Consider the following 20900-nt stretch of genomic DNA (forward strand, 5'->3'; position numbering starts at 1 on the left):
TTGAGAAACACAGCTGGGGCACAGCACGTTTATACACTGCATACATCACAGCCTCTTCGAAAAATAGCTTGGTCATGTTAACATACCCAGGGAGGGAGAGCTACACATCAGCACAGTTGGTCATTTCTGCATCACAGCCTAAGAGGCACACTGTGGTCACACAGACCCAGTGATTCAGCATCTCTGCCATATGCACCGCTGTTCGCACTACAGGGTCTGTAGGATGGGTTTCATAGTAATCTTATTATCAAGGGCAGGGACAGTCCGGATTTCTCTACAGCGATGGGCACACACAGTCAAGCAGCCATATGCACTGATTGGTCTGGTTCAGATGTCCTCCCAAATCCATTCTAATGGGTCAGTGCTGAGATATGCTTCTGTCACTGTAATCACCTCAATGCATATTTATAACCAATAAATGTGCAGTGTTAGAGAATATGAATAAAAAATGAGGGGAAGTGACTTTTCTGATGCGTCCACACACTGACTGAACATGATCAGACATGCCAATGGCTCCCTTAGGCCCCTGCCTTAAATAGCAGCAGTGCTCCATCTGCGATACTTGTCATCATTAGCCAAGACAGCCAACAGGGAGTGAGAGAGACAGACCGAGGGGGGAACAGCAAATAGGGATAGAGAAAACACAGAACCTGAGAACCCTAATAGTATAAAAAATAAGGGAGGAATAAAAATACTACTAAAATAAGTGAACAGCTTGGAGAAGTAAATAGTTTGTCCTTGCAAAGAGCAGAATTAGGAAATGAAGGAAAGGATATGGGGGGGGGGCTTCTATTCTCTTCAGCTCTCATCCTCTTACAGCATGAGGAGGCCCTGCAAGCAGCCCTGAAGTTTCTCCACAGACAGGCCTCATTCACACAACAAGCCCAGCTTTCTCAGGCCAGGGAGGCCAACAAAAGATGCGGCCATCCCAGAATTAAGTCCATGGCAACCGCAGAATGCAAGACAGAAGCCAGTTACCACAGCAACAATACAGCCTGTATCCGTACAGCCAGCAGGAAGCGTAACAGCTAAGAACTGAGTGTCAGTACAAACAAATGACAGGATCTATTCAAACCCTAGAACAGCTCGAGCCTTCCCCCTTGTGTTACAAATACAGCACATGGCTCAGGCATGGGAAACATCAGTAGAAGCCATAGCTGTATGGATGAGGAACTTCCTCCCAAACGTCACATGCTATGAAGGGTGCTGTGGTAACTATAACCTGCTGTATTATTGTGTCAGTAAGAAGCATGAAAGCACGTAGGCTATATTATCCAGAAAATCACTTGATGTGAATGTCACTAGAATGTGATGTCATGAAAGTATTCAAGCAAATGCTCTAGAACTTGTTCTTGCCTGTGGGAAAGAGTGTATGCTAAGTATTAAAGCTCACAGCACCCTCTTGTGATGAGGGGGAAATTAAGCTGTCCCACTTGACAGTTAAGATCATCATAGGGCCTGGGCCAATAGCTCATGCTTTGACATTGGCTGTGGTTTGACATATTTCATTATAACAATAATAATATGCATAGCTGGCTATGCATGCTAAAATGTGGATCATCAGGCACAGACTGAATATCAAATATAAGTGTTTAACGCAGAACACATGTTCCCATAGTCATTAGACATTAAAATGTGAGTAATTTTATGTCTTTTGATGTTTATGGAGAGGATAACTAACTAAATACTAGCATTTCAACTGTATTCTCTTTCAAATTGGCCGTATTGCAAAACAGTGTGCAGGAATACAATAAATAAAGCCAAAAGAGGCACAGCATGATATTTTCAAACTACAGTCCTAAACAAAATAGTCAATCATACACTGAAGTTTGGAATGAAGTTGAGGTCATCATTATTGGCTATTCACAAACTGTAAAGTCTCCTCCAAAAGGAGGCAGCGTTCTTCGACAACAGGCTCAGAATGACTCAGATGTGTTGCAGAAAGAGGAGGGGGTTATTATTAATCTGCATGAGTAGCTCCCCGACGCAGAACTGGGTCAAATATGGTGGAGGGGACAAAAACAGTAGGCACTGCCACACATTTTGCCATCCCATTTATCACTAACAAGATAGCAAACGCAATTTCAGATCGAATTAATTCATCTGGAAACCCACTCTTTTCAGCCACAAATGCATCTAAAATGACACGGAAACAGTGTATGTTTACCTGTTTGCATCACTGTTTGGAGGAGTCCTGTATAAATGAGTGTATTTGACCAATAAGGTATAACAAATGGCAATTTATCACCATTTTTGCGATACTAGTCAACAACAGTCAGTCTAAGTTATGTGCAAGGATAATGGGTGGGGCAGCCAAAACGGTCTCTTCCTGTAATCAGTTCCTACATCAGTGGCAGTGTGTACAATTCTCCATCTTCATACAACCCATCTATCAGCTGTATTCTGAGGAACTCCCTGTGATGCTTAGATCAGAGAGTGAGGAGTGTGCGTGACCTCAGCTTCATCTTGGTGTAAACAGAGATGTGTATCTTATTCCCTTTGTAGGGCTATGGGGCAGAAGACTCCCCTTAGGTAGCGGGTATGACCTACTTCTATACAGTGCGCTTGGCACATTTTCTATTACACACTATAATAGTGCAGGTTTCTTTTTCAGCGCACACCTACAGGCATGTTTGTGAGGAAATAGGGTGACTATTACATTCCAGGAGAGCACATGGTAAAACAGGGAATCAAAATCCCACAATGTAGACCTAACATCCCTCCACAGACATGCCTGTGTGCTCTGGTTGCATGTTAGTTCATTCACAGGTTGATGTCACTAAGCAACAATCTTCACATTTTAAAACTTCACATTTCAAAACTCTCTCTCCTACCAATAATCTTTATATCTAAGTAAATTAACTATTTTGCCTTATATACAAATATCACACCTGCAAATGCCAAATTTAACAGTAACTATTTTTCATCAAAGTCCTATCATTGACCACAGTATCCAATTCAAATTAACGCATATTCAGAAATGCTCACAAACACACAAGTTTCACATTAAAAACTCCAAACCAGTTGCAACCACTTCTCTGAAATATCCAGTCACTTTGAATTTGACTCAGGAAGAAAATACCTTGAAGAGGTTAAATCATTTGGGAACCATTACACTCACATGAAGTGATGCAGCAATTTAAGCTGAACCTCTCCAAACTGACATCCACAGCAGCCCCACCTTCCCTGAATCTTATCAAATGACACCCGTAGAAAAACACAGACAAACACACACATGTATACACACACACACACACACACACACATTTGTGATGTGGGCACGCAGAACAGCATGAGACTGCCCCTCCTACCAATGTTGTCTGTTATGCTGTTGAGCCTCTGCACCAGCTCCCGCAGGGCCATCTCTCCCATCTTCACCCACAGGATCATCCTTACAGAAGGGTTCGCCTCGGCTGCTGTCCAGGATGGGCTGCCTCAGTCTGGGGATGTCTACCTGCTCAGGTTTCCCTGGTCCTGATCGTGCTGCCGTCACTGGCTCTGCTGATGTTGTTGCTGCAGCAGCAGACGTGACGGTGCTTCACGTCCTTACACAGCTAGTGCAGCAAGACAGCACGCCACAGCAGAGCGGAGGAGCGGAGCGGAGCAGCCAGGGCGACCAAGACATGCGCACACACACACACTCAGACGCACGCACATGCGTGCCCACACACACAGAGGCAGCCGAGAGCCAGTGCGCACACTCATGCCGGTATGAGCAGGCGCACAGTCATGATGCCTTGTGGATCCACATGTACACACACACACACACACACACACAAACATGCATACATACATACATACACACACACACACACACAGATGTAAAGGAGAGCCTATATGCACACTCATACAGGCAAATTCAGTAGCACAAATGTGCTTGCTTCTATATTGACTAAATGCAGAGTCACAAGAGAAAGAGGAGAGTAGCACAAATGTGCTTACTTCTATACTGACATGCATAAATGCCGAGTCACAAGAGAAAGAGGAGAGAGTGAGCTAAAGATGCAGCCTGCAGCAACACAATGATGTGTCACTTTCATTTGTATTAACGGCTCTGCCTCCGCCAGGCTGTGTTGCTAGGGAGTCTGGTCTGCCTTAGCAACGCTCATGTCCTCTCATATTGTCCATTGCTTCAAAGACAATTACCAGTGTGAGGCATGAGAGCCGCTTGAAAATGATTTTTTCAAACGAGTGTAAGGACATTTGTGGTGATGACGCTTCTAAAAGCACAAGACATGTCACTTACGACAAGTAGTAGGATACGCCTGTAGGATTAGGGCGTTGCCAACACGAAAAGAGAAATTCAATTTTTTGGCATTTATAGTGTTCAAAATATATTTGATAAAAAAAAATCCTGAGGGTTTCCAAGACCACTAACAATAGCTTCCCTCCTTCAAGGTCAGTAGGCTAGTCTGTTGTTGTTCTGCGGTCTGTGTGTAATATCGTGTAGTGCTCTGGCGCCATCATCTGGATCACTAAGGTACAATAATTTCAACATGAAACATTCAGTTTCATAGGCCTTTTCACAAACCTAGTGTTAGGCAGTGCTGTTTTAACAAGCATAGACAAGGACCTGGCATAGGTTACAGAAAAAAAGGTTGATGCAGATTCCCTCATACGTCATGAGTTTAAAGCCTCAAGTGTGTAATCCCAGCTGAGTCTGCAGCTGGTCAGGTGAAGATAATGTGATGTTATGTTTCTAATGTGGAGTTTTCAGTTCTGGTTCTAAAAAACATATGGTTTTAATGCTGTAATTACAACAAACCAAAAAGGGAACTCCTGGGACTTTATATTATCCACTGTGGAATAAACCTGTTTCTCCAGACATGAAAGATCTTGCAGATCATGAAACTAAATGAACACAAGCAAACACATAGACCAGACAAATATGAATATATTAACAAAAGAAGTAAAAAATATATATGACATTGCTTGAAGATACAGACTTCATAATGAGGCATCTCTTGACATTCAAATGTAATAAAATCAGACATTTTTTTTATGAATGTTTTTGTTTGTCTTCCGTGTCTCGATAAGCATAGGTAATTCCATGCTAAGTCATCCCAACCCTGGCTTCTATGGCCAGTGGAAGTGGAGTGGAATGACTTCTACCTCTCATATATATCAGCAGATACGGTACCCTCACACAATGTCACGCTGTGTGCTGTAGCATTTTCAGATACAGATATCCTCCCAGTAACACTTCACTGTAACATTATACAGGAGCCCACTTCCATGGGAACGCACTCCAAAAGAATACATATAAATTGTATGAGGCACAATGGAAGCATGGGAATAGGTTATTTCAGGGGGAGCCTTACTCCACTACCAAAAGTTTGTGAGTGTGTGTTTGTGTGTATGTGTAGATAAAACACTCCTAATGATGTGTCTCTGTGTGGGTATGTGCTATTAAAAGATACCACTCTACTCCGCGGATAGGAATTACCTAAAAAATAAAAGCCTATTGATGCTAATTCAAGAATATTCATTAATGAATGGCCGCTTAAATAGTAATTCAATAATTGTTTAATATCTTTGTTTAAATAGCTACCATAATAAATACCATTAGATATTTACAATGACAAAAGAACCTGTGGCCAGAATAAAATACACACAGCACAACAAATCAGATTGTGCTTGGGTTTAATTTGATAGATCCCTTACCAGGGTTTTGAATCGTATTACTCAAATAAAACAAAAATCAGTGAGGATATCTCAAGTTGTCTCTGCACATCCAGGTAGCCTCTGGCTGGCCATCCCACAGACCACAAGGGATAATCAACATCGATGGCCCATCAACCACTGTAGCTATTATTATTCAAATACTCTTGAAACCTGAGTGAGAACTAACGTTCACAGAAACAAATTAGTTAACTCATTTTAGCGTACCACGCGTCTTAGAACAAGCAGCCACACAACACCAGACGACACATTTCCAACATAAAAAAAAAAAGATATAATCTTTATTACAATCTTGGTTTTAAAAAAAAGGTACACAATACCACACATTTACAAAAGTCCACAGTGGATTCCCTTGTCAGTCCATCAGTGTCCACTACACCGCATACAATCACAGCAACTCCTACGCTGGGCCTATTCACACACACACACACACAAAGAACCTCATCTCGCAGCACCATCCTGGCCCCCTGCTGTTGTAGTTGGAAACGTCCTACTTTCCACGTACCTCAGGATTGGCTCCAGATCCTCATCCTCCCTCTGCCAGTCATCATTAGCCCATGCCTCAAGTGGTTCCCCTCCAGCAAGGACAACAGCCGCCACATCAGCATCTACAGGTGCTCCTAGTAACCCATTTCCCTTACCGAATCGACACGTCACCTCATAATCAAAGGCTGCTAATTGTGCCATCCACCTTTGCCCTGTGGCCCCCAACCGGGCACTCTGCAGATGAGCTGCCGGGTTGTTGTCTGTATCAACTACCACCTTGCGCACCCCCCCCCCCCCGATCAGATCATCTATAAACTGCGATAGCCCAGTTCAAATTTGAAGGAACTATAGTTAGTGTCATTCCACTGACTAGGATGTGGGCTCCTGCTAGCATAGGCCACTACGCCCACCCTGGTTCTGGGCCAAAACAACAGAGTTACAGTGGGGAAAATAAGTATGGCCACTTGCAAAGAAATGTGTGATCTATAATTGTAATGGTAGGTGTATTTTAACAGTGATATATAGAATATCAACAAACAAATCCAGAAAACTGCATTTTACAACATTTATGACTTTATTGGTATTTGATGCAGAAAATAAGTATTTGAACCCACAAGCAAACAGCAAGAATTCTGGCTCCCAATGACCAGTTATGTGCCCAAGAAGCACACAGATTAGTCCTCATTAGGCCTAACAAGGTATACCTGATCTCAACTGGTGATGTGTATAAAAGAAACCTGTCCAAAGAATCATACTTCACACCTTCAACCCCACCACCATGGGCAAGACCAAAGAGTTGACCAAGGACGTCAGAGATAAGATTGTAGACCTGCACAAGGCTGGAATGGGTTACAAAACCATCGGCAAGCAGCTTGGTGACAAGCAGACAACTATTGGTGCGATTATTCGTAAATGGAAGCAACACCAAACAACTGTCAATCGCTCTACGTCTGGGGCTCCATGCAAGATATCCCCTCGTGCGGTATCGGTGATCATCCGAAAGGTGCAGAATAACCCCAGAACTACGCAGGGGGAGCTTGTGAATGATCTCAAGGCAGCTGGGACCACAGTCACCAAGAAAACCATTGGCAACACACTACGCCGTAATGGTTTGAAGTACTGCAGCACTCGCAAGGTCCCCCTGCTCAAGGAAGCACATGTACAGGGCCGTCTGAAGTTTGCCAATGAACACTTAAATGATTCTAAGGAGGATTGGGAGACAGGACAGATGAGACCAAAATCAAGCTCTTTGGCATCAACTCGACTTGCCGCGTTTGGAGGGGGAAGAATGCTGAATATGACACCATCCCCACCGTCAAGCATTGAGGTGGAAACATTATGCTTTGGGGCTGTTTCTCTGCCAAGGGTACAGGACGACTCCACTGCATCGAGGGGACTATGGATGGGGCCATGTAACGTGGAATATTGGGCTTGAACCTCATTCCCTCCCATTGAAAACGCAACCTTAAGGATTTGGAGAGGATCTACAAAGAGGAGTGGACCAAAATCCCTCCTGAGATGTGTGTAAACCTGGTGACCAACTACAAGAAAAGTCTGACATCTGTGCTTGCCAACAAGGGTTATTCCACCAAGTCCTAAGTCATGTTTTGCTAGGGGTTCAAATACTTATTTTCTGCATCAAATGCAAATTAAGTCATAAATGTTATAAAATGCAGTTTTCTGGATTTTTTTGTTGATATTCTGTTTCTCACTGTTAAAATACACCTACTATTACAATTATAGATCACACATTTCTTTGCAAGTGGCCAAACTTGCGAAATCGGCAGGGGTTCAAATACTTATTTTCCCCACTGTATACTGACTCTGTGTGGGTTAAACTCCTGTGACTGTAATAAACTCTGGATGTGCCCTTTCCACTCATTAAACTTCATATCACAAACGGGAAGTGGCAGTGTTAATCCGACTACGCCACCCAGTTAAAGCGAGTTCTGTTCCAAAACTAGTAAACTAGTAAGCTAACTACCATGCAAAAACCTTGCAAATACCACAGCTGACACTGATAGAAGCTTGCCAACACACTAACTGGTGTCTTTTGGCAGTATAGCTGGCAATGTCATGCGTGTGAAAGCTTTTCTTCCATTTTTGCAGGGTGTTCCAGCCCGTTACACAGAACTACATAGGGCATATCTTGGATGGCTAGTGGGGAAGACACAGGTGTTTTATCTGTCCTTCACATGACCATATGCTATCACAATTAATTTGAGGATGGTACCAAAACTAGTTGCCTATAAAGCCAAACCTCAAAAAGTGTCAAACTGTTGCATAGTGTTACTTTAAAGAGCTGGGACTCTAGATTGCTTCATGTGTCCAAGTTCTTTTGGTTCGGTGGGAGTCACACAACAGAAATCACCCAGACGACACATTTCCAATATTAAAAAAAGATATAATATTTATTACAATCTTATATTTATGTATTATATATTTTTTTAAGGTATACCATACCACACATCTAGAAAAGTCAATTTACAACAGTCCGTGTTGGCTACTGGAGAATGGCAAACAGTCCACAGTGGATCCCCTTGTCAGTCCATCAGTGTCCGCTACACCGCATCACAGCAACTCCTACGCTGGGCCTTTTCACACACACACACACACACACACACGAGTGCGAGTCGCCAGGAACTCCACAAGTAGCAATAGCATAGCTGTGCGGCTCACAATATGTTGCGTAAACAATATTTCACCTTAGAACTGGACAAGGCACAACACTCACCATTGAACTGTGAGCATACGAATCTAACTCCCAGTCCTTGCTCAACGTAGCTTCACTCGGCCACTGTCTGACGACTGACAGACAACATCCTGGTAGCCCAACGGACGCAGAAGCGGGGATCTCTGTAAAATGGCACACACTTGAAACTCCAGCGCAGGAGTGAAGCCCGACAAACTTAGAACAGGGATCTCGTACACACTTCAACTTCGGCGCAGTTACCTAGCAAATCCGAAGGGATGTCCAGCACGCACACAGTCTGTTCACGGTTCCTTTTAAAAAGTGAAAATGATAGCGGCAATTACCTGCACTTGTTACCGCGCAGTCGACCGCTGGTTAGGTGTACAGTGAAGGAGGCGGTGCCCGGCATAGAGTTCTAACAATCAGTGGTCCTAATTTAAAGACACGGCAAACAAACAAAACCAACAAGCTCAATAAGAATCACAAATTATGTTACTGCTCATGCAGAATTTTCTACACATACACATACAGGTCAATAATGGTGTCTACAGGTTTAATTTTAACCAAATACATTTCAAATTAAAGTCTCAACCCAGAAAAGTTTCAGTCCATGACCAGAGAGATGATATGGGTTTAATGCCATTGATTTTATTCCACCCTCACCCACCCCTCCCCATCCCCACTCAGGTCTTCTGCTGTTGTGTGTACTAGTGATGCATGTTCCATGGGATGAATACTTTAGAGCAGTATGTTCTCCAGCAGGGGGTGAGAGTGTGTCCAAGCTTCCATCTCAGTGTCTGTTACGGCCCATCCTTCATGATGGCTCCTGTTGGTGTGTTTTTCTGCCTACTCAGTGGATCACTTCACCTCGCCTTAGAGAGAACCTTGAATAAAGGGCTGACTCTTCATGATGGTGACTGTGAGGACAGACGTGCTCACCTGTGTGCATACCTGTGATACATGTGTAGATATTTGGATACATCGCCTTGAAATTGACCATTTTTGACCTGATAATACTGGCTAATTGCTTCGAGGGGACGCTAGCACATTAATTTCACATTCACTGGACTTAAATTGTACAAAACCTTGTCTTTTTACAATAAAAGTATGATGAGTAACATTTTGAAAAGCCACAGTTGCCTGAAACAATAACTGGAATATGTTGTTTTGACCATTATATAAATGAGCAAGAAACTTGTAGTACTGGATGTAAAACCGTGAAAAGGTAAGGTCTATATGAGCCAGAATACTCCATACAGCAAACTGCTTCCCTCTTAGGCCACCTTTCAAATTCATTTTATGAACTTGCCTGTCCTATTGCCTGATTGGTATTATTGGTCAGATGTGTTACTTTAAGGAGTACATTTTGTTAACTTATTCTAAATAGTATTCTTGTGTACCCTTTATATTTTTATTTATATTTTATTATACACGTATCTGTTTTATTTTTTCTGTTTGTTTATTTATTTTTTTGCTTTGTTGTATTTATTGCTATTTTCTGTAATAATTCAGTAAAGCACCTTGGGCTATAATCAGAAAGGTGCTATACAAACATAAAAGTTATTATTTGAAAAATTGACTTGGACATGGCACTCCAATAGGCCATAACTTGAGTTCTAAATTACATCATGAACATTCTAAATTCTACTTTGCCATTTGCCATTGGCAACCAACCCCAAACAAAGATTAGAATTTCAACTTTGGATAAAATTTAACACATGCGAAAGCCAGTTTCTCCTTGCAAAAATAATTTTTTGGATATTAACCTGTCAAGTTCTTCAACTAATATGGAAAAGGTGAGCCAATATTATTATTATAATGGTCACCCATTCTTTTTTTTTCTTTTATGAAATTTTGAAGTATTCTCTAACTTGGTTTATTTCTCTTACAGGGCAGTGTGAACCGTTCTGTCAATGGCCGCTATGGCCTTAGAAGGAACATTGTCCCATCCAAGCGCTTTGAAGATTACTATGTAGAAGGAGTGAGCCTGTCTAAAAAGAGGTGTTTTCGAACCAGGAACACTGGTGTGAATGGGCACAGCTCTACTTCACAGGCTCTTCTCCCTCTGCCCATCTCTGATGGTACCTATGGCAGTGGTGGTTGCTCATTGGTCCTCCCTCTAAAAAACCCTGAACTCCAAGGGGCTCTCCAGGGTGGAGATGGTGGCCTCTGTAGGTCCTTCTCAGAGCCTGTTTTCGCCTCCACACAAGAGGGATTTGAGGGCACTGATAGAAGGATCAAGCAAACCCCGCCCTGCCATTTGGTGTCAAGTGAGGAGCAGACTTGTACTGAACAGGTAGGTTGGTGTCCTTCAATGTCATGAATATGAATGTATTATGTATGAGTATTTCCGCTAATTTACCATGTTCCTTTTCATTGTAGGTTGCAGACAGAGGAGATGGTGAATTGGTTCCCCAGGATAAATTTGGGGTGTTTAAGGCCCCTTTAAAGGAGACACTTGAAATTGCTACCATCTTACTTGACTTTGGTCAACATGTCCAACTGCAGAACACAGTCCCCCAGGCCGGACTACTGTCCCAGGAGACTCCATTCATTCAAGGAAGGAGCCTAGAGGAGCTCCATAGCATCTCCCATTCTGGAGTCAATGCCCAGCCAAGTACCTCCCGTGGTCATGTTGGGGACTGTGACAGCAAAGGTCGGAGAAAGAAACAGGCCAAGCCTCACCGTGTGGTGCCCAGCAAAAAGCTGACTCAGGACTTCAAGGTCCTGATCGTCCCACAGGCTGCACTCTTCTGCTCTCCAGCACTTCCCTGTTGCATCAAACAGATTCTGGGTTTATCCCCGACATTCAACCATGGTACTACCAGGAGAAATGCCGAGCAGAATGATGGAAAGAAGTTTAGTCCACTGGACCTAGACATCCCCTTTGAGTGGTCAACAGCTCCTAGGGAGAACGAGGACATGTTCTTTCCTCATCTAAAATATTCTTCTTACAAAGCTGAGGTACCATGAATATGCTTGATGCCTGATCATGTTAGGAGATCGTGTTAACGTGTTGCAAAATTACAAGATGAGAGTAAAATAAATAAAATATGTTCTCATGTATAGGCAGCTGAGAGGAAAAGGAGGGAAACTGCTCTTCAGACTAGCCTCAGGCAGATGGAAGAGCCTCTGGAGGAGAGATACATCAAGAATGCTGCTGTTCTTCCAGACTTCCGTCAGCCAGCACCAGCACCAGCACCCATCCCAACCCCACACCCCAGGTCTAATAGTGGGCCGCTGCTCCAAGAGGAGCCCCTAAAGATCCATGGCTACAGTGTGGAAGAATACAAAAGAATTTACCATTCTGAAGTAGATCCAATGATGACAACACGATCTGGCCATCCTCGCCCCTACAGTCTTCAGATGGGTCGTGTGATCAAACAGCGTCTGTGGGACAAGTTCTCTTGTCCTTCTTTCCTGGAGACAGAGGATGCAGATGGCAGGATCTGGATCACAGAGTCCTACTGCAGTCCCACCTTGGAGCCCTACGCCCCCCTCATTGAAGTGGACATCATTGGGGAGCCCATGCCTGAGAAGCCTAAGAGGAAGAGGGCCAGACGCTGAATTAATAAAATGACATCATTGACTTATTGGATATTTCCTCTTTAAATGATACATATTTTTTAATGCATAAGATTATATATTATAAGCTGGTGATTAAATACAATTTTAACATTGATTTTAACATTGAATTTTAATATTTGTCATTAATTATATTGAGATTATTTAAGATTATATTTGATAAAATAATTACATAAAAAACATTGTCCTCAGATCGACCATTAGGCTATATCTAAAAATATTGTACAGCCATATTTAGATTCATTTTTCTAACCATCAAAAACTTGCATATTCTTCAAGCTGGGAAAACATTACAGAGGAACATGTATCACACACTCATATGCCTAGCACACATTTCCCTACTGGTCAATCAACCTATCACACCCACAAGAGAAGATATCAGACCCACAAGAGCCAACTAAAGGGAGCGAATGAAAATGTCTTGTGGTGACTTTTTTTTATAAGTTGATAGATTTTAAGTAAATGGGGAATTTGGATCTGGTTTGTGATATTGTAACAGCTCCTATGCTATACAGAGCACAAATTTGATCACATGCGACAGCGCTACCAGTAGAGGGCAGTCTTTCTATAGAGGAGACATTTTGTTTCACAGCTCCATGCACAGGACTAATGACAAACTGTGTCAATGTGTAACTGACTCAACAAGAAAGGAAATCAAATTATGAAAACATAAGGTTTGAACAAAGTAGCAGCAACATATCTTGTTAACTAATTCTCAGCTAAATATGAGATTCCGTTTGCACTTTGCATCAATTTCTTTCAATGTTTTTATTGTAGAAATGTGATATCACACCTTTATAATCAGAAAAGCTGCGTCATATATCTGATATCTCGCCACATCTGAAATTATGTTGGATGTGACACGGTTCTTCACTGGGGCACTGGAAACTCTGTTCCTTCTTATCTCCTTTAGTACAGACTACTGGCTGCTAGGTACAGAGACTCGGAGGTGACTACACTGGTAAGGTCTTGTGGATGCTTTATGGATGCCCTGAGGGCTGCATTTGCCAGCATCAGGGACAGGATCAGCAAAAGAGGAGTGAGGCAAAGGCAGAGGAACTACCACATCAGCAAGATGCAGGCCATGGAGAAGATGGACCAGGAGATGGACAGAGGGTTGAAGGAGAGAGTGAGGGACCTGAGGTGGACGTGGTCATGTCTGGAGCAAAGACCTCCAAGAGAGACTGGAGAAGAGCTCGACTTGTGGCCTCAGGGTGGAAGCCAAGGCAGGAAGATGGTGTGGCGATGAGGAGCAAAGTCCAGGAGAAAATGGACACCAGCCCCCAGGCTTTTCAGGAGAGGTGCAAGCCTCAGAAGGTGCAACAACAAGCCCAGAGAAAAGATATGGATGTCACCAAGAAAAGGAGGAAATGGCTGAGGACTGCTGAAGTCCTACACGTGCAGGTTGAGGACTCCGTGGAGACTAGCAGCTGTCGTGGAGAAGCAAAGACCAAACCACTGAGTAAGAATGCAAAGAATATAATGAAGAATACAGTAGTGTTATTTATGAATTATCAAAAAGTATTAACTCATAATCAATAACTGACTATGTTTTCAATTCACTTTTTCTGTGGGCTGTGTACCTTTGACAGGCAAGAAAGCCTGATATGGTCCTGGAAGAGACACCAGTCATCCAGGTCTGCATGGGAAAGCGTAAGTGATCTGGAGGACCATAGTAAGATTAGAATACATAAATGTGCCTGAGACATTCACTTGATTGAAATTTGTGATAATGATGTATGCTTTAAATGACCAGTTTTAACTATACACCAGAATCTATATGATTACACTTGTTGTAATTAATATCTAAGTGGATGGGCACAGACCTCCACCATCCTAGGGGCAGGACGCTACTTGTAAATGACACAAACCGAGTGCCTGTGTGTCTTAAACATGTTTTACATTCATCAGAGAGTCCTGACTGTGATGTTGAGGAGGTCGTCCTCACTGAGAAGAGGAAGCAGGAGATGAGCCTGGTCAAACAAGAGGAGCTTCCTGTCCCTTTGGACACAAGTAAGTTTGAAATACAGATGAAATGACAAAGTGATTTGGAGGATGCTGTGTTGTGGTAGCCTGGATGTCAGACGAACTTAGCCCCGCCCACAAAATGTTAGGTCGGGAGGTTCGGTCTGGCATTGCTCCGTTGGGCAGAAACTATCTCCTCACAAAAATCTGTGAGGAGATAGATAGACCAATCAAATTGTCAGGGTGGGCTTTATACGATTTTGGACAGATGATCAACCGTAACGTAATCAACCACGTCACCAAAGAGCTTTTGGGGTGAATTCGTTTTCAACAAACATGGCTGCCGTTGGAGAGCTGAAATGTGGAGATTCGAGTCTGTTTTAGAAGACATTGACAGCACATTCATTTTGAAAGAGGAACAGAGAAACGCGATCAAGGCATTTGTCGATCGAAAAGAGGTTTTTGCCGTCCTTCCTACGGGATCCGGTAATCAGACTCATATTCTGACTAGAATTATGAGTATGACATCGTCAGGCTAGTGTTGTGGCATACGAAAGAAGAGTAATCAGATGTAACAGATGTTTGTGAAAGAATCAGAAGAGTGTCCAGGAGACTGTGAATTGAATTTCTTTCATCGTGAAAGTGATGAGTCATTTTATACCAGAATCTACAGAGATATTTGTTTAGTTACTGCTGGGTGAGGACCAATCATGGCCATGCACTGAACTGTAATATGAATGTCTTTTATATTTGATAGGCACCGACTCCACCAGCCCAGTCTGTGTGAATCTGGAAATGATCACCAAATGGAGGATGAGGTGCAAACTGAAAACAAGGAACAGAGAGAGGCCCAAGACATGAACTCGCTTGACCAAGCAGAAACCCACTGGAACAACTTTAGCCTGAGTGAGTCCAACTTAATAATTACCAGTGTACAAGACAGAGAGGCTGACATTCTCTGAGGGAGATTCTCATGATGAATAGATGTTTATTTTCTTTAATTTAGCTTACTTTCTAACCCAGAGTACAGTAGTCTGTAATTAAGTGACACTTATTGCCTCTTTTTCTTATGTCTTGTAAATTATGTTGCAGAGTGGCTGGGCTCTGTCAGTGTGGAGCAGTGGGCGGAGAGACCGGTGCCTGACTTCAGCCCCTATGAGCAAATGAACACCCTCTCCAGCTACATGGACATGGGTGAGTCAACAATACAAACTACTACATGGAGAAATAATTATAGAAGGAGGTTGTCTAGATCGTAAGCAGAAACTGTGGCCATCTCTGATCATCAGGATGTGTAGGAAGCTTGGGTCATTCCATTGAATTTTGATTAATGGAGGAATCGACTGAGTTGAATTAATGTCTGTACTCTCTTGCATACTATGGCACAGGATATGATGCTGATGACGGCACTGAACATCTGTCTTCATACGTCACACTGGATGACTGCAGAGAGGCAACAGGAAGCTACTACTTCACCTTCATTAATACTACTATTATTACCAGCATTCTTTGTTCAGCATTTATTTTCATCATATTATAAATAAAATATATTTTTATTTCATACAGACATTACTTTTTTCTCTGGGTAGCTAAGGAAATACTAAATCTATTCAAAGTCTCAATTTCCTTTGTATCCTGCTTGTACCCAGGTCAGTTTAGTGATCTAGGCCTGACATTGTAAGGGGTACCTTATTGGTCTATTGAGGACATTTAATTGTCCCTAGTAAAAAAGTTGCAGAAATGTATAGATTGCTTCCTGTTTGCAGACGGCAATGAAGTCCTGGATTTCTAAAGTACAGCTGCTTTGTGTTCCAATGCCCACTGATCTGGGGCCAAAGTGTGGTGAGGCTGAAGGTTCTGAAGGTGGCTGTAACTTGCATAAGGTTTGTGTAGAGGCAACTGGGGAACTCATAATGAAGGAACAATCCTTGTACTCAAGATCCCAAACACTTTGGTGTGATTTCTATCTGCCATGCCTGTTTGAACTTTAAAAGCTATTTTAACCTGTCATGACTATCGTACATTCAACTAATCAAGAGTAGAGAAGCCACTTTAACATTTATTCATGAATCTTAAGAATTCACAAGTACAAGACATTTGCCAAGGCGATTTGTTCTCATTCATGCTTTTATGTGAAACAATGCAGTATTGATATGCACCTGTGAATATTTCACAGAGCAGGTTCCTTAGGTTGTATGGAACACTGCACCAGGGAAAAGACAAATCCACACTTTTACATGTCTGTAACAGTTTTTGACGATTTATATGACCGACTCCTAAGTATTTCATCATGAAATTACCCCCAGTTGGATTACCTGGGCACAGTTGTTCAGAAGTAATCTGATTGGATTTCAGATGTCAGATTGGACAAAATCTTGAAAATGGTTTGTTCAGAAGAAGAAATAAAGGATTCTGAAATCAGATTAGATCACGTAATCCAGTTTTGATTTTGATCTAGATCAAAGTTCAAAGTACTTTATTGTCATTGTCACAAAAACAACGAGGCAGCATCAGACAGCTAAAAAACTTAAGTTGCTGTGGACATTAACTGCCAGAGCTAAATAATAATAAATAACAATTAATAAATAGTAGTGCTGTCAAACGATTTAAATATTTAATCGCGATTAATCGCATTTATGTCATAGTTACCTCAAAATTAATCGCGATTAATCGCAAATTTGTATCTATTCTAAATGTCCCTTCGTTTATTTATTTTTTCCATCATTTTATTTTTATTTTATTGCCCTTATCAACATGGAAAAGTGGATTGGCTTGCTTTAAGCAAATGTTTTATTTTATTGAAAACCAACATTGCCAAACAGGGCGGTACAAAATAAAATTATAAAGTGCACATTTCAGGTAAACAAGGACTCAGCCTATAGTGCAGTTAAACCATGGCTAAATATTTTCAAGTTTGCTGGGAACATAGCAGTCAGGCCTCTTATTTCAGAAACAATGAACCGTAACAGTTAGGTTACCAATAAAAGGTAAGCCTACTACTTCTTTGCTTTCAGCCAGCTGCCTGTTGACATTTTCAGACAACAGTGAAGCTCGCTTCTTTTGCACAACACAACTTTTAAAAGTAAACTTTCCATTCAGAAGCTTTTTATCATCCATTTCGCCGTATCGCGCTCACCACTCACTCAAACCGTAACGTTAGCCTACTACACAGTTTGCGAGGCCAAAAAGAACGTTAATCTAAAAAAAAAATTAAAAAGAATAAAAATAAAAATAATAATAATAAAACAAAATCGCAATAACCTCGCGATAAAAAAATTAACGGCGTTAAAATGGGTTTGCGTTAACGCCGTTAATAACGCGTTAAACTGACAGCACTAATAAATAGATAAATAAATATCCCTGAGTAAATTAAAAAAGCAATATATATACATTGAGGTGCATCAATAGTTGCATGGTAGAGTGTTAGAGCCTTTGAGATGTGCTGTTCAAAAGGTTTTAAGACGATTGGGATAAAACAAAAATAAGGATATTCCTGATCGCATCAGAATGGTGGATTTCAGGGACAAAATGTAATAAAACTTTAAAATTGGCCAAATAATGAAACATTTATATCATGTAATATATATACATTGATTCATATTTTGCTTAATGTATTTAACCATGCCAGATGTTGGTCTGGGTCTTCAACAGCCTCAGGTGCATCATAAATGTCATTCACAGAGAGGGGGAATCTGGGTTTGGTAATCTTGAAAAGTTTTTATCAGGATCAAAGTGGTCCAAACCAATGTTGCATGGAAAAATTGGCACAAAAGTAAGATGAATTACCTTATCTGGGATAGCAAAACACAGGATTTCCATTAAGCTTTTTAAACTAGGCCCTGGCTTTACCAATTTCCAAACTGCATATTAACAATCTCATGACCGGAGGTGGTGTTGAGAATACTGCCTAGAGGAAAGCCTAGTGAAAATGTTCATAATTGGCTAGTTTTTTTTCAGCTGACCTTAATTAATCAATAAAGTCTTTGATTGGCTGATGTCTACATGTTTCCCTCTATATATTCTCCACCGCAACTAGGAGCAGGAATACCGGTAGTTCTTTTATGTTTTGGGACTGAGGTGCTTGGAATCATGGATATTGCCTTGATATTGAGGTAGTTTTAACCTTTTTTAAAGAAGCACTTTAAATTAATGATTTTAAGCAGTTCCTAGGTGTGACTGGCTTTACAAAGCTAATGATTCAGCTCTCTTGCTTGTTAATCTCTATCTTGAATCTAAACTCGTTTACAACTTTCAGGGCTTTTCTTCTGTCTGCCATGCTGTGTCGTGTCTATAGCTTTCCAGCTAAAGGTAAGCCTTTAACGCTTGTCTGTCTGTCGCTTATATCCCATTGTAATTTCCTTCTGTCTTATGTTAACCTGTTGCAAATTCGGAAAATGCCTTTGTAGGTGTTTTTTAAAACTTCATTCTAACATTCCTTTATTTAAGGATATTATGGCCATCAACCCCTAGCGCAGCCTGGTCAAATGCAGACTGGTTGGCCATCTTCAAGCTCCACTGATGTTCAGCAGTCAGGTCCACCTCAGACCCCTGGGCTGTATACACAGTCTAGCCCAGGTGTGTCTCCGATGACCTTCTCTGGTGAAGTCAAGGGCTCCATGCCTCAAACTAGTTCTGGATATGAAGAGTTTGAGGCTGCCCCTCCTGTGTTTGATCCACATTTCAACTACTGGCGGCAGCCCTCCTACAAAGCTGGGACACTCATTCAGAGGGGTGCTACTTATGAACATGGCAATGAAGAATCTGAGTCCCATGATTCTGGATACCTGCAGCCTCCCCCGCCACTCCGAGCCTTCTCTGAGGGCCGTGTCCCAGATTCTAATGAACCACTTGAAAGCCAGTTTTATTCCCCTGCACATGTTCAAGGAGCAAACGGTGTCCCAGAGCCCAGTAATGTCAGTCCACCCGAGGAGTTATATGATGCCCGGTTCTTTCACATGTTCATCACTGGCCAACTTCCACCTGGTACAGTAACTCACTTCAGTTCCACCGACGAGCATGGCAGCAATGCTTGGACCGATATTAGCTTTGAGAGGATTCCACCACCCCCTTACAGGAAGACCAACACTAAGGTTCATCAAGCTTTTTCACAGCCCCCTCAGAAACCCTGGAAGTTTACCTGGTGAGGTGACTCATCCTCTTTAACAGGGGTGACGACCAGAAGTACCTGGTGAGGCACATGATCTTCATGCAGTGTCTTCTGTACAGTTTTAAAAGGTTCTAATGTTTCCCTTTTCTCAATAAGGGCCACCTCATGGATATCCAGACTTTGCTAATTGAATTCAATAAAAAATATATTAAATTCCAAGTTCAACTTGTGTCTTTCTTTGAGGGAGGGGGTTGTATTGGTTCCCAAATCTGAACAAAACTGGTCGTGCTCTTGACAGCGAAGAAACCCAAACCCTTGTATTAATGCGTTTGGGCATTTTCCAAAGAAACTGTTTTAATGCCCATTGGCCTTGCCTTTCATCTTTGGGGTGGGGGGTAGTTTAGCATGTCCCTTTTGCTTCAAAAACAAGTCATGGGCTTCCATGGATCTGATGGAGCCCAGTCATTTTCTCTAGGTGTTATTTGGGTCTGGCAAATTTAAAATTGTGGTGGTTTCTTTTGACAATTGCGTGCCATTAATTCGTCATGAATATCTGCAAGTCGTGACTTGGTTAATCCTAAACTAAGGGGTTGTGCTGTAATTACAAACTTAACATTTAGGCAATCATTTAGCAGACACAGGATGTGTTTATATGAATAGTTTAGAAGCCCTAGTGAGGGTCAACAGCTGGTAACATTTCAAATCTGACATTGTTACGTATTTCAAATCAAACTTTATTTGTACGGCGCATATCAGACAAGGAGGTAACACAATGCGCCTCACAGTAGGAAAGAAAGGGGGGGGGGGGGTTTACAAACACTTGCATAAAAAAAAAAATACACTGATTTTCCAGAGATAAATAAACAGGAAATAACATACTAACCGCACTATTTGCCCTTATTTACTTCAAGTTTCATTTCATACTTCATTCGTTTCCAGTAGTTATGCCAGATCCCATCCCACTGAACACGAGTTCCTCCAGTGTTTCATTCCATGCATAAAACAGAAGAGGATAGATGGCAAGTTAAAAAGCCTTGGCCTGGCTTAGCAGCATGGCTTTAAAGGTAAAAAAGCCAACATGTTTCAAACTGCAACATGTTTTTAATCACAGCATTTGTCAACTAGGGCCAAGCCAAGCCACCCCTCCCCATCCCCACTCTCTCTATAGGTCTTCTGCTGTTGTGTGTACTAGTGATGCATGTTCCATGGGATGAATACTTTAGAGCAGTATGTTCTCCAGCAGGGGGTGACAGTGTGTCCAAGCTTCCATCTCAGTGTCTGTTACGGCCCATCCTTCATGATGGATCCTGTTGGTGTGTTTTTCTGCCTACTCAGTGGATCACTTCACCTCGCCTTACAGAGAGCCTTGAATAAAGGGCTGAC

At 42.0% G+C, this 20900-nt stretch overlaps 2 protein-coding genes and 1 long non-coding RNA gene across 4 annotated transcripts in view; 1 reads left to right on the forward strand and 2 right to left on the reverse strand.

Annotated features, from left to right (window-relative positions):
• The window catches only part of mcf2la (mcf.2 cell line derived transforming sequence-like a), a 55453-nt gene extending 51848 nt beyond the window's left edge, over positions 1–3605 (reverse strand). Inside the window, exon 1 of the mRNA XM_031558297.2 lies at positions 3312–3605. Within this exon, the coding sequence (XP_031414157.1) occupies positions 3312–3390 (79 nt within the window). The 5' untranslated portion in view covers positions 3391–3605. The remainder of the gene's footprint in view (positions 1–3311) is intronic.
• A 4953-nt stretch (positions 3606–8558) lies between these two features.
• LOC116218118 lies at positions 8559–9329 on the reverse strand. Of its 2 annotated transcripts, none has more exons than XR_004162680.2 (3): positions 9122–9329; positions 8903–9024; positions 8559–8811 (listed from the first exon to the last, which is right to left on the reverse strand). It is a non-coding gene; the product is annotated as an uncharacterized LOC116218118 (long non-coding RNA). The 2 variants fall into 2 exon arrangements; XR_004162681.2 differs by having other exon boundaries at positions 8559–8762; positions 9122–9318.
• Positions 9330–18434: 9105 nt separating this feature from the next.
• On the forward strand, positions 18435–19717 carry LOC116218117. The gene is made up of 3 exons (XM_031558308.2): positions 18435–18522; positions 18666–18718; positions 18857–19717. Exons 1-3 carry the CDS (start codon positions 18500–18502, stop codon positions 19552–19554), a joined length of 774 nt encoding a protein of 257 aa, XP_031414168.2. The 5' UTR covers positions 18435–18499; the 3' UTR covers positions 19555–19717.
• Positions 19718–20900: the final 1183 nt, after the last annotated feature.

Source organism: Clupea harengus, chromosome 21 (genome assembly GCF_900700415.2).
Source record: "Clupea harengus chromosome 21, Ch_v2.0.2, whole genome shotgun sequence".
NCBI classification, from domain to species: Eukaryota; Metazoa; Chordata; class Actinopteri; order Clupeiformes; family Clupeidae; genus Clupea; species Clupea harengus.